This window comes from Pezoporus wallicus, unplaced genomic scaffold, assembly GCF_028554395.1.
Source record: "Pezoporus wallicus isolate ANWC-B61680 ecotype Strahan unplaced genomic scaffold, APGP_CSIRO_Pwel_v1 contig_6658, whole genome shotgun sequence".
In the NCBI taxonomy this organism is placed as follows: Eukaryota; Metazoa; Chordata; class Aves; order Psittaciformes; family Psittacidae; genus Pezoporus; species Pezoporus wallicus.
The window spans coordinates 6,170,726-6,185,057 of record NW_026642312.1 but is presented as its reverse complement, the minus strand read 5'-3'; the positions used below and the strand labels follow the sequence as shown (position 1 = coordinate 6,185,057).

At 36.7% G+C, this 14,332-nt stretch overlaps 1 protein-coding gene across 2 annotated transcripts in view; it reads right to left on the bottom strand.

Annotated features, from left to right (window-relative positions):
• ABCA13 (ATP binding cassette subfamily A member 13) overlaps positions 1-14,332 on the bottom strand; it is a 173,001-nt gene that overhangs the window by 87,975 nt on the left and 70,694 nt on the right. For both annotated transcript variants that reach the window (XR_008974827.1, XM_057428773.1), the window contains exons 34-40: positions 13,241-13,375; positions 11,764-11,901; positions 9,529-9,715; positions 8,476-8,694; positions 6,055-6,251; positions 5,121-5,278; positions 4,485-4,715 (exon numbers count right to left, since the gene is read on the bottom strand). Coding sequence is in view for 1 of the 2 variants with exons in the window: in XM_057428773.1 (XP_057284756.1) it covers positions 4,485-4,715; positions 5,121-5,278; positions 6,055-6,251; positions 8,476-8,694; positions 9,529-9,715; positions 11,764-11,901; positions 13,241-13,375 (1,265 nt within the window). In the remaining variant the exon portion in view is untranslated. The remainder of the gene's footprint in view (positions 1-4,484; positions 4,716-5,120; positions 5,279-6,054; positions 6,252-8,475; positions 8,695-9,528; positions 9,716-11,763; positions 11,902-13,240; positions 13,376-14,332) is intronic.

The window sequence follows — 14,332 nt, the reverse complement described above, 5'->3', positions numbered from 1 at the left end:
AGATGGAAATCTGTGGGCACAACTGGAACTGCTATCAAATAGTTTTACATGTACCAGTACTAAATCTAACATACAGAATTCTACAGAACCAAAAATCTGAGAAGGGTCCATACATTTATGCAAGCATATGGGCAATAACATTATTGATATTGAAAGATATTTAAAGAACAATGCAATCATCAGGCGTAGTCAACATTAACAAAGACCTGTCTAATTAATACTATGGAGAAGACTGGGCAATAACGTGTGTTCTGTAGCAAAACCATCAGCATTCTTACCCTGAATTGGAAGAACATAATAGAAACCTGATACCTAAAATTACTGTGGGAAAAACTGAAGTAATTTTTTATAAAAGTAACAATCTAGGAAACTGCACTAAAGTTAAATTGTAAGGGTTGAATCTTCCTAGGCAGGGCAACACACATCAGAAGGGTTTTAAAGGTAACATCACAAAAAAAAACAGAAGAATCCACCAACTTTATAATCATGAGACCTGTTTAAAGGTGTATACACTTTGCCAAATAGATTTGTGTTTGACCTATTGCTTCTTGCTTAATCCTGTTACAGAGTTCTGTCCACATAACATCCTTTGAATTTCATAGAGTTGTATTTAATTCATCAGTCCCTCAGCCTTGCAGAATTTTGGAACAGCTTTCATAGGGAGTCAGTTACTAACACTTACCCTCTTCCTGTAAGCTCAGATGAAAAATAAAATTAACATATTTTTACCTTAACCTGACCTGCAATTTACACAGTGATCTAGATATTTCAGATAAAAAGAAAAATTAACAGAATTACCATGAGCATCTCTAATCAAACAGCAAAAGTACAAATAAATTTTTGCTTTCTTTTGATGAAATCCTTCTTCTTCTTTTTCATGTCTGTGTTGAGCTGCAAGACTTAGATTATAACCACAGTGCAAATTTCAGAAATCATTAAGAAACTGTTTATTTCTTCCCACAAAAGAACCTGAGAACCTGATAGCAGTTATAACAAAAAATTCCCTGTTTCCAAGGATCTTATACAATAGAAAATAAAAACAATGTGAAGTACTGTATAGTTACGGAAAGATATTTCTTGACTTGCTAAGGTCTGACTGTTACAATAACCATATTTTCTGTAGTCAATGTAATTGCTATTTAACAGTGATTATTGATTGCACTTGTTACCTGCCAACTTTCAGAGAGCACTTCTGGTCATTAACAACTGCAAGGGCAGAAGAAATTAATACCTCCAGACATTTTATTATAGGACTCTGGAGGGAAATCCTAACTGCCCAAAGCCACATTCTAATTTGTTGCCTCGGGCCTGTTTGCAAATGGTTCCTCTGCACACCAATTCCATCAAGCAAACTGAAGTGAACCGACTAAAACCACAAAGGAATTAACCATCTCTGGCTAAGATGAAGGATACATTACAAAAGTGTTGCCTGCACATACACAGTTCAGATCCAAAACTCCTGCTGAAGCCGCAGACAGACTTTTCCTTCTTTAATCACAAGAAAGAATGTAACTATGCCTTAGAAAAGAAACAAAACCACCATCAATTTTTCTAATATGGGCTGTGCTCACTGCAGCTTCACTGATGCAGTTATTCTGGCAGAGCTCTAAAGACAGAAGGCCAGCTGCTCTGCCCAGTCCTCCTATAGTATCCAGGCAGCTCTCAAACATCCCATTAAACATAGGAATCATTAGGGACTAGACTGTACAGCAACATGACAAATTATCTAATGGTGCACAAGATATTGTGGACAGAAGTAGTATTAGCCTAACAATGTTATTAGCAAAGTATCCTTCAAAACAAACAGACCTGGAAAAGTCAGGACTAGACATGATGACAGAGAGACAATGTGTTCTTGCATCCCTTTCCCTACACATCTTAGCAATTTCTGCTTAATTTCTGCTATGGCTTGCAGGTCCACATCTAACCAAGGATTTTTCCAGATGGCTGTCTGTAGAGGAGAACCTGAGGAAATGCACATTTCCTGTAGCCCTCTGAGATGTCCTTCTTTGGGACAGCCTCATAAAAACAAGCCTGGTCCACTGATATAGTGGCATAGTACCCTTGACACTTCACTGCAATTATCATTCCTAAAACACATTTTGACCTGAAGTGAAAAAGTGCAGAAAACCAAGGTGGCTGAAAGAAAGAGAAAGTAAAGGTGGGGGAAAAAAATCCAAGAGCAACAAAAAAATTAGCCAACATCTATAGACAGTCCTTTATCATCTAAAAGCACTAACTAATATTTTAGCACCATTTCTGGGCCCTACTACATTTTCTATTCACATTGGGTTTATATTATCTTCCAGGAAGTACATGCTGAGCCTAGCCCTCCATAGCTATGGGTATGTTTGACTAAGTAGAGCAATGCAGAAGCAGTTTTAGAGCCATTCACTGTGCATGACTTAACTGAGGAACTTTTGCAAGCATGTCAACTGTTATCTGCTAAACAGGAGCATTTCTGACTGTCAGACTTAGATACACACTCAGAGGGAGACAGACACTTGGCACAGTTCAAAGCCACAGGAAGAAACTGTTTTTGAGGAACATGCTTAAAATAGGTAAGGAGTAGCATGACTCAATTCTAGCACTTGCCCCTGCAAGCTTGCTCCATGCCAGACACTGAAGTATCACCTCAGCCACTCATGGGAATGGAGAGAGCAGGTAGCCATACTAGCTGTTGAGGACTGCCTTACTTGCAAGGAGCAGCCACTGCCTTGGCTACTTCTTTCAGAGCACCAGAGATGTTTAGAACATCCTTCACAAAACAGAATCTCCTTAGAAGCTGCATAGTTTTAAGGCTAAACTATTTCAAGGAGGTATATGGCTTTCCCTGGAAATTTCTGGAGCAAACTCTCTGATCATTTCAAGGAAGAGAATTTATAGTGCGCCATTAACAGGTATTTAGACACACCTTATTTTGCAAAGATGTTTCAATGGTTGTATTCTCTCCTCAAATCAAAGCAAGAAAGACATAAGCTTTGAAACCTCCAGGGTTGTTCCACTCAATTTAATTAACCACTCTTCCATCCTCCTTTTAGTTCTGCTAACACTCTTTGGATTGCAAGCATTATAAAGTACACAAATACAAATGGCTGGAAAACATATTTAAAACCCAAAATGAAGCAAATACGATATTAATGAGATACAAGGTTTCAGGAACTGATTTTGTTAGAACTTCATGATTTTGAAGTGCACTTTGAAGTATGAATGGACTTCTAGAGAGTGCAAGTGTCCCTCAGACTGAAAAAGAATAATGGTGAGTGTATGAGAGAACAAAAAGAAAGGATAAAATGAAAATTGGAACACATTTCTTCCTTTAAAGTAAGAGTTCTTTGTTTCCAGATTGAATTGTTTGAATAGACTAAATAGCGCTATTATGTGCTACCCATTTAGTTGCCAATGCAAAGAGGCTTTTGATAAGAAAATGGAGAATTGAGATTGCAACAATAACTAATGATGAGATGCAGAGATGACAGAAATCACCCCAAATTAATGTATTAAGTCCTCAAGCTAAAGAACTATATATCAATATCCAATACCACCTTGAAACCTTTTTTTTAACCTTCCCTGCAGAAAACAGCCAAAAGAAAACTCTCAACTGAATAACAGATACAGCACACTGAGGAAGCTTCCTGTATTCCATAACAACTTCACATTTACTTTACACATGCTGGTTCCGCAAAGTCCTATGATATCCCATAGGGACATAAAAAAAAGGCTCTCAATATATACATTAACTCACAATCTATGAAGTTAGGCACTGAAGAGCATTCTTTCTTATAGCATGTTAATCACCTACATAATTTGAAAGAAAATAACAATTTTTCAAGAAGCTTTTGACTTGCCTCAGAATTGTGTATCAGGAATGTGATTTATAGCACCATATAACATGTTTATCGAACTTCTGTGATTTATCACCCTGCCATAGCAAATGCTTGCCATGCTAGCTTTGTGCACTGTGGTCATTTATAAGATAAACACCGAAGAGATGCCTTTTTTTTTTTTTTAAATGACTCAGCTGTATAGAGCTTAACTTCAAAGGAAACCACATACTTGCTAGCAGATGACCCTTTGGAGTGCAGTTTAAAAACAAGTGTGAAAACAGAGATCATTTATGCTTGTGAAGGGTCCTAAAAACCTCTGTTGTAAATCAACATAGTGCTAAAGACGTCTCCCAGTGGACCACTTCACGATATAGAAGCTCCACATAGCGGCATATTAGTTCAATTAATTTCATGAACAATTGTCATTTTAGGTTTATTTGCATTATTTGAGTTCTATTTGTATCTTTTTCCACAGATATGCAAGATGAACAAGTCTAAACTTGCAAAGCAAACCCAGAACTACTGATGCAGTTTCAAATATCACAAATTTCACAATAAAGTGTTATGCACTATGGAAGATACAATCAAGAGTAGCTGGAAGCTAATACAGGTTTATATAACCAAGAAAATGCCATTACATAGAAAAACTAAAAGTACCTCTTCCAAGGTGGTGTCAGAAATGCCATAGCCAGTCACATGTAGACGATGCAGGCTTTGATCTAAAGCCTGAAAAAGACTTTTAAAAGAGGTCTTATTTGCCGTTTCTGGAATCACATAGGTCAGCTCAGTCCCACTGTTCTCTTTCAAGAAGGCTTCTGGGATGTGGGTCTGTACAAGAGATGTGACCTGAACAGTATGTTTAGGATCCTGGATTTCAAACACAGAAGGCTATGGGAAAGAAAGATAATAATGCACACAAAAAAAATAAATATTACCAGAAGTATGGGACCCAGTAATAAAATTCATAGAATAAAATTTCCACTGATGAAATTGCTTCCCAGGAATAAAAAAAGTGAGACAAAGCACTTTTCAGCTAAATATTGAAATTCATCAATTTCAAAGACGTAATTGTGATCTTCTAAAGAATAATAATAATAGTAGTAGTAATAATAATAATTATAATAATAGTGCCACCCATGGAAAAACTACCAAGAAAGCTAATAAAAATGTGTTTTGCAGGCTTTCTAATAATCACATATTACTTCCTTGCAGCGACATACACCTCCCTTAGAATATACACAGCCATTACTTGGCAGGCACTGTGAAACTCCCTACAGTACCTTTTTAGCATACCTTTTTTGTCAGCGTTAGACTGTGTCCCTGGCCATATGTTTCTCTCAGATAAGAGGGAGAACCCCAGCACTTCAGCTGGCCACACTGCAGGATAGCAATGTGATCACTGAGCACCTCTGCCTCATCAAGATGGTGAGTGGTAAAGATCAACGTGCAACCTGCATCAGAAAGATTGGTACATGTCTACAAAAACCTGGTTTCTAGAGAAACACATTGTGCTTTCACGAGGATCCTTTAACCTTAAGGGAACGTGTTTTAGCTCCCTTCAAAACATAAATGCCAGACACAAAAAAAAATCTGCATTTAGATTTACAGCCTGAATTAGAGTCAAGTCTAAGCGTGCATTGCCTTGTATTATACATGTAAGCAATATTAAGCATTACAACTTCAAGCTGTTTTAAGAGTGTGAGAGGTGCCTTAAAATCACATAACAGCAGTGTCTGTTTCAATGGATCATTCACTGTGAGTTATTACAGCTAGTTGAGTGCTCACTAGCTGAAGAGTTTGCTTCCTACAGTTTTTTACCTTATGGCACTTAAAAATTAATGTAGCAAACTGACTGATGATTCTTTTTTCATTAGAAGTATATATGCATCTCTACACAGATATGTGAAAAATGGGAACTGAAAACCAGAAAATAATTTTGAGAAGCTAACAAAAAAGAAAATGGTAAGAGAAGAGAAACTTAAGGACAGGTCTCAAAACGAAGCTCAATCTTCTGTCACACCAGACATCCTTCTGTGAGATAACAGATAATTTTTGTAAACTCGTTTGGCTGTTGTAGTTTCTCAAATTAGATTAAATGTTACCTCTGAAATTAATGTATTTAGTTACTGAATGGTACTAGTAATATTCTGAAGATCCTGATTAAATTGATTGAAACAGAATTACAGAAAGGAAAGTAAGCAGCAAATTATGTGTGTAGGCTTTGTACCAGCTTTATACTTCAGAATAACATCCCAGATGCTACGTCGAGAACATGGATCTACTCCACTGGTGGGCTCATCTAGAACAACTGTCTTTGAGTTTCCAATGAATGAGATAGCAATTGACAGCCTCCTTTTCATTCCCCCAGAAAGAGCTCCAACTGGTTTGTACTGGTGCTGGGATAAATCCACATCTTCCAGAGCTCTGAAGTTCAGAAACGGGAAACATTTTGGAAAAGTTTACTTCCAGTCACACCATGTGCTCTCAGAGCTGAATTACTGAAAAGTCACTGTAAATGGAAAGTGAAAACAACACTACCTCTGACATTACACTTTTTGGTGACAAGAAAAATAGGGGAAAAAAAATATTTCTCTACCTATGTAGTATAAATGCTCATCACCCCCTGAAATACAAATTCTGGATAAATATTGTGCAGGAAAGTATTGTGTAGGATAAGAACAGACAATTTTGAAATTAATTCCAATAAAATAAATGCCAATTTGTCTAACAATTTCAGCAAACTCTAGAGTATAGCCTCTTATGTCATGGTAAAGATGGTCATTTCATAACTCAAACAGTGCTTCAGTTTTTGTAGCTACATATCAAATCTTTTTTGGTTTTGGGGTTGTTTTCTTTTTTTTTTTGTTGAAGACATATTTCTGTGATCTAAACAGATTAGTGATCCCTATGTAGCATAATACTACCTAATCCAACCTAATGTAATTCCTGTGTTAAGGACTTAGAGATACCTCACAGACATTGCCTTTTCAGCCCTGCCCTCTGACTAACTTGCCTCTGAGCAGTATGCGGAAACACGGTCAACAAAGGCAGCACTGAAAGACCACTGATTTATTTTTCATTACATTGAACATCCACTCATTGACCTAAAAGGTTTCAGTTTCTATTAGCCTGGCAAGTAAGACAGAAAAGACTCAACAGTCCTAAGCTAATCCCCTGAATCATCTGAATGCTTATGCAGTATGTAAACCATGCCATTTAACCTGAGAGAATTGTTAATTTTAAAGAAAACAGGTTCCTATAATTACTGTATAGATATATATCCAGAAAAATTATTCTTAATCTCTTTGGAGTCTTTTTTTTTTTGCTTAATGAAAAGCAAATTTTTTTCATTGTTTTGCTGCATTTCTAGTTTGTCTGAAATATTTTAAAGAACTCAATGCCTTTAAAATAAAATATTTTTTTCTTAGTAGCAAGGCCTGTAGAGTTCTGAATATTCTTGTATTCATTAGTATGACAGACTGCTGCTGAAATGGCAATTCAGAAGTCTAAGTACAATAAAATACAGGATATTATTTTGCAGAAATTTTAAAACAAAAACAAAATTTGATTTGGGTTTATTGTCCTACAGAGTTGGTTCTGGTTTGCTAGAGAGAATGCAATGTCCCACACCAGAAATTTTTCAGATCAGAATTTTTAAGTAATGGATTTTTCTGACAGCTACTGAAAAGGAAAGCCACTCTGCCACAAATGTGTCTGCATAGGCCTAATTGTACATTCAAAGAAAAGTCCCATCAGCTTGGCATTCTTTTCTGTTAAAGCATGGAAGTGCCCAGTCCTTCACACAGTCTAGCATGATTTAGAAGGTAAACAAAAACTATTTACACTGACACACTATTAGAAAAGCATACATTTTTTTCCTAAAGTCCAGAAAATGAACCACTTTGTTACTGGTGAGTAAGATCTCACCTTGTATGGTTTACCAGCTGTTTAATATACATGATGCAAAAATTAAGATCTAGTACTATATCAACAGGTAGCAGCATAGACCCACTAGGAAACATTCTTGACCTGACAAGTGGCAAATCCTCTGAGGTGACATCAGAGCTCTGGCTTTTTTTTCCTATTGGATTGCTTGTTCTCAGAGCCCTTCATTTCTTAAACACACTTAAAATCTGAATTTGACAAAGGACAAAGTTGATGGCTTATTTAAAAAGATTATAACAAGTACTGCCTTTGCCTGCCTCTTCTGGTTTTCCAATCTTCCCTTTATTGTAGGTGATGGAAAACAGGATAGTAAACACATAGTCAGTGTTGACTTATCTGAAAACTCAGGGTGAAGTCACAGCAGTTTACTTTCTATCTGTCTCTCCAGCATGGAGGGAGGTAAGGCAGACAGTATGAGGCAGGAACCACTACCGCTGCTACCATGCTTACCACCTCCACTCCAGTCATAACATCTTTATTTGATGGTTCTTTATAACAGGAGTTCAAATATTGACAGTTTCACAACAAGCACATTCAAGTAAAGGTTGGAAACTAGTAAATCTATTTTCAAAAACTCATATAAAACCTGCAGTTTCTATTTACTTCTACTTGCAATTTTGCTTTAGCACTTTCTTCTTTGACTGGCTTGCAAGAGACACTACCAATTTACTTGACAGTTTTCAACAAATGAAAAAAAACTTACCCACTGACTTTCTGATTCAACTGTTCTTTTGTCCAGCCAGGTGCCTTCACTGATCCATAAAACAGCAGATGTTCTCGCACAGTTAGTACATTGAACAGGACATCATACTGTGGGCAAACACCCAGCTCTGTCCTGATGGCAGCCAGATCACTATGTATGTCCTTTCCATTAATAATAATGGTACCAGAGCTGGGTGGATACAGACCAGCCAACAATGACCTGATACAAGAAAGCAAAACAATTCAGCAAGATCACGTGTAATGACTGTATTACATAGCTCACACTTGGATTTCCTGAGGCATTCAGCTGAGAACAGATGCAGAAGCACTGCTTCGAGCTTTTTTTGATTTTTTTTTTAAGTTTTGAGGTTCTTTTGCTTTTAAATCTCAACAATCCTTCATTTTCTTAATTCCAGAACCAAATAACAGAATTCATTTTTTTCCCAACCAAATATAACAGACCATTGTTTCCTTTTTCAAGTGTGTATTCTAGCTGAGGACTAAGTCTAGATTGGGTCCCATTCTGCATCGCTGGTTTTATTAAAGCTGATTATAGTTAACATAAAGGTAGAAATATATAGAGTTCTTACTTCAGAAATTTTTAAATGTCATTTTCATTTTGTTATTTTTGTTTCTGGTTAACTGCCGAGAAAGAAGTCCCTTGCAACCTCTAGCAACAAACCGCAAAACCCCCATCACACTCTGTGTATGATAGGAGTACACATGGAATGCCAGAAAAGAATGCCAAAAAACCACTTTCCTGAGATGCGTTTAACTCCACAACTAAATGTGTTCAGCTCCTACTTAAGCTGCCCCTGAACTATTACATCATGTTTCAGTGGCACAGAGGACTCGGTTCTTTACTCATTACATTGCTTTTGTTGTAGACATATAGCCTTCGCTTCCCATATGCTTTGGAGAGTTTATTAAATATTTATTTGGGGAGGAAAAGAAAAAAAAAGACATAGGAAAGAATTCACAAATATTTTGAAGTGAGAAAGCATAGCAGAGATCAGAGAGGAGTGTAATAGCACTGAACAGCAGACTTACTTACATAATTGTTGTCTTGCCAGCTCCATTAGGTCCCAAGAGTGCTGTTATCTGACCTCTGTGGAAAGCAAGGCTGAGATCTTTAATTGCAGCCTTCTTGCCATCCATGTGCTCTTTGGTGAGAGACAGTAGCATGACACCAATAGTAGCTTCTTCGATGCAAGGGCATTTGCAAATTGGAGGTGCTGGGTCTGTATGGGAAAGAAAAGCAGATCAAGAGGGCTGCTGAATCTAAAGATACAATTGTGTGTATACATGAAATAACAATTTAGCTGAATCCCTGATAACATTTACCAAAACTTGCATCTGATGGTCTAAATGGACATAAACTCCACTGAAATCAAAGATACTATGCCTGTTAATATTTGCTAAGAATTTGGCTTATTTGCAGTTTTAAAAAGCAATTAAATCAACAAGTTCTATGCATGTCCACATATGTCTCTATCAAGTCATAAAATAGTTATCTTTTATTTCTAGTAGATGAGTAACTTAACATGAGCCAGCAGCTTGCGTTCGCAGCCCAGAAAGCCAACCGTATCCTGGGCTGCATCAAAAGGAGCCTGACCAGCAGGAGGTGATCCTGCCCCTCTACTCTGCTCTCGTGAGACCTCACCTGGAGTATTGCGCACATTTCTGTTGTCCTCAACATAAAAACGACAGGGAGCTATTGGAACAAGTTCAGAGGAGGGCCACAAGGATGATCAGGGGACTGGAGCACCTCCTGTATGAAGATGATAGGTTGGGAAAGTTGGGGCTGTTCAGCCTGGAGAAGAGAAGGCTGCGTGGAGACCTCATAGCAGCCTTCCAGTATCTGAAGGGGGCCTATAAGGATGCTGGGGAGGGACTCTTCATTAGAGACTGTAGTGACAGGACAAGGGGTAACAGGTTAAAACTTAAACAGGGGAAGTTTAGATTGGATATAAGGAAGAAGTTCTTTACTGTAACGGTGGTGAGGAACTGGAATGGGCTCTTCCAGGAAGTTGTGAATGCTCCATCGCTGGCAGTGTTCGAGGCCACGTTGGACAGAGCCTTGGGTGACATGGTTTAGTGGGAGGTGTCTCTGCCCATGTCAGGGGGGGTTGGAACTAGATGATCTTAAGGTCCTTTCCAACCCTAACTAGGATTCTATGATTCCATGAATAAACACTTATAATAACATTGCTTGAACCATTGTTTTATTCCCTTAAGTATACGAACTACTCCTTATATTCCATCCATTTTCAGGCACATTACATTACATAACGTTAACAGTCATAGCCAGGTAATCCTCTTTAAATGCCCTCAGTCAATAAAGTAAACCAGATCTCTTTGCAAAATGATTCAGAGCAACAATCTAATCTAAACATCATTCAAGGTCTTCAATGCAGGTAGATATCCAGCATTTCTCTGTGAGGTAACAAGCCCTGTAACCTGAGATGACCATATGACACAGATTAAGCTGACTTCCTTTCTGTGTCAGGATGAAAGGTTGGAACTACTCTCTAAACATGAGCACAGTCAATCATCAGCCCCATAAATATATTATTAATATTTAATATTTTAACTTATTGCAAATACAAAATCTTTTGAGATGAGAATACTTGATATAATGTATCAAAATACATAAATTACATATTTATATATGATGTTTATAGTTTATGATTCTAATTTATGTAATAAAATCATGTATAATTAAATTAGATAAAAAACAAATGTTACCAAGAAAGAGACATGCTTTATATAAAAATACATAAAAATATATAATCAAATTATAAGTTAAAAGTATTTCAAGGATTGGTTTGTTTATGAATATGGGTTTGTCCCTTTAATGACCAATTTTAAGTTTAGAAAACAGTAAAGGAAGAGAATCAAACTGGAATGGAGGGGCGAGTTAATAAAGTACATTTGTCAGATTCAGTAAGAGTATGAAAGGGTCCAAGGAACTTCAGAAGATCCTACTAAGGCAAAGAGGCAATACACTGCAACAGGAGGAACTTTAGAGATACTTATTTTACATTCTTCAAAGAGTTTTATTAAATAGTTGTGTACAGTAGTTTTCATTGAATGAGTCAAGCATTACAGGTGGCAGCTCAATTAACATTTAGTATATAATATTCATAGTATACACTACATAATGGAGGATAGAAAGGGACAAGATCTAAACACAGAATACGATATATGTACCAAGCAATGACAAAAGCAGGTTGATAAAAATCAGCACAGCATCTGGAAAAGAGCTGCTGTTAAAATGACCACAAACCTTTGTCTTGGAAGTTTTCATTGAAGAAAAACATATTAGAATTCAGAAAATGTCTCTTCCTCTTCTCTGCACCACATAGGTTCTTCCAGTAGGAAACAGTAAAGGGAAAATACCATCGGTTCTTTAATCCAGATTTTCCTAGATGATAATCATGATAGAAGCTGTTGCAAAATTTGTAGTGATTTCATATTTGTAGACTACTAAGGTCCTATCACTACTTAAAAGACCTAGTTAGGCCATTTAATCAGCTCAAACTCTTTGCTGCACTTAACAAATGTTAGTGAAGTGAAAAAAAGTCATTTGGCCAAAACACCAGATCCTGCCATAAAATAATCAATCCTCAGTGATACTGCGTTTTACCTAATCTCCAGATGAGCCTTAAAGTGCAACAGAATCATAGACTTAACAACATATAGGCACAGCCTAATATATTCTTGTAACCTAGAGGAATGAGAAGGCACCAAATGGCCTGCCAAAGCAAACATCTTTATTTTTACTATAATAATAATCCATTGCAGCAATAATTAAAGATTTTTCTCTCACTAATACCTACACAATTTAAGCAAATCAGCCAGCATAAAAAACATTTATTGTAGCATGAAAACAGAAAGGGAAAAAATATGCTCCTACACACAACCTAAATTGCATTGCCCAGTCTTTCCAAGCTTCACTTACCAATCATACAATACACTCTCGTGTGTTTGGAGTTGCATTTCATTGACACTGAAGGGCAGGTGTCAATTTTAGCCAAAGTTTGTAAAATTCAGTTGTATGTTCCACATACTCCTGTCTTTCAAGGCAAAATTACTTTTATGTTTTTATATTTTAAAACAAATGCAGAGTAGCTGGAAGAAAAGGTGACTTGCAAAATCAAAAGAAAAGGAAATTTCAAATAGCTAGTGAGGCATTAGGCTATGACTAAAAATGCATCAACCAACTCAATAATACTCATAAAACTTGGTTAATGGAAAAAAACTACTTGCTGAAAATATATTTCTTAATATTCTAAGTTAATTAGTTTTCTTTATGCAGTGGTCTGTGGACTGACAGAGAGCAAGATACAGTCACCAGGCAGTCTGAAGTCTTTGTGATCTGAAAACACATTGTTCTTCATGGGTTGCAGCATGAGTACTGAGTTACCCTTTTCATGGGAAGTTTTGCTACTAGACTGAGCTCTGTTACTGTGAGGTACCAACAACTACTAAGTCTTTCAAATATTAGTCATCCCTACAAGCTAACAGAAGGTATTTTTTGCCTGGCTATAAATTCTAGTCCATGTGTTAGCACTACGCAACATTTATGTATGTAGGAAGACTCACCAAGTCCCTAAAGGTAATGTCAGTTTTGCCCATCAGAAACTTAATTCATGAAAAGGTCAGGTTTTGGTTTGGTTGCATACAATGAGGGAAACCCATTCTATAAATCCATTCAATAACTTCTTCAAAAACATGAAATAAAAACAACACCATAATCTTACCAGGAATAATATTGCTGAAATACCAGCCACCTACAGAATATAAAATGGAGTCGAAGAGCATCATCCAGCACAGCCATCCAAAGGTCATGCATCCTCCTTGTGCCACTTCCTGGTGCATATTATTCCACTGAATTCCTGGTAGTAAGAGTAATAATAATGATTTTTTAAAGGTCAAAGCTAAATCAGTAGAGCATTAAAGATCACAAACACATCAACATCACACATTTCTGGGTATTTAAACACTGACACAAAAAAGACCACAGTTAATCATAGCAATCCTAATGAATAGAAATGAATTGCTATGCTTTTTCAAGCTGCTGTTTAGAACAGCAGGTGACACTGCTGCTGGGGAAACACAGAGAAGTTGTTGTAGAAAGAGCTGTTTGTGAAGTTTTAGCTGGCCCTTAATTTGGCAAAACTAAAAACAATTGATAAAATGGAGCGCTGATCTCTTCAATGAATCAGGCTTTACACCATTGTGCTGATATTATCAAGAAATAGGTTGCACAAAGTTTAAAGTAATTTCTACAGTGCTAAATCTGAAAATGTAAATCTGAATTCTAACTGAGGAAATATTTGTGTGCACTGACTGTATTCAGAGGTAAACTGAAACAAACTCCTTGAGAAATTGCGTCATAAAATTATTACATTGCAGAAGACATGAAAGGATGAAAGGAGGCGCAAAACACTAGTACTACAGAAAGCTACCATATTGCTAAATGGAAAAGTAACCAAATTGTAAACAACCAAAACAAAACAAACCATATTTTGCTCTTTCTCCAATAAAGATGACTAATTTTGATGAAGAGTCCGGTGAGAAATTTAAGTAATATTTTCTGCAACTGTCTCTTCCACTCTTAACAACTCTTGTACCATAATGATACCTTTTCAATGCCTAATGGTTTGGAGCATCCACTCTCTCAATGTTGATCTTCTCAAAGTAGTAAAAAAAGGATTGCATCCCTTTATATATTTAGATATATAAATGACATCCTTCGTAGATATTTATCAAGGGCCCAGACATTCCCTCGTCACTTTTCTAAAACCAGCTACAACAGGGACAGCTCTTAGCTTGGAGATAGTAGTGATCAC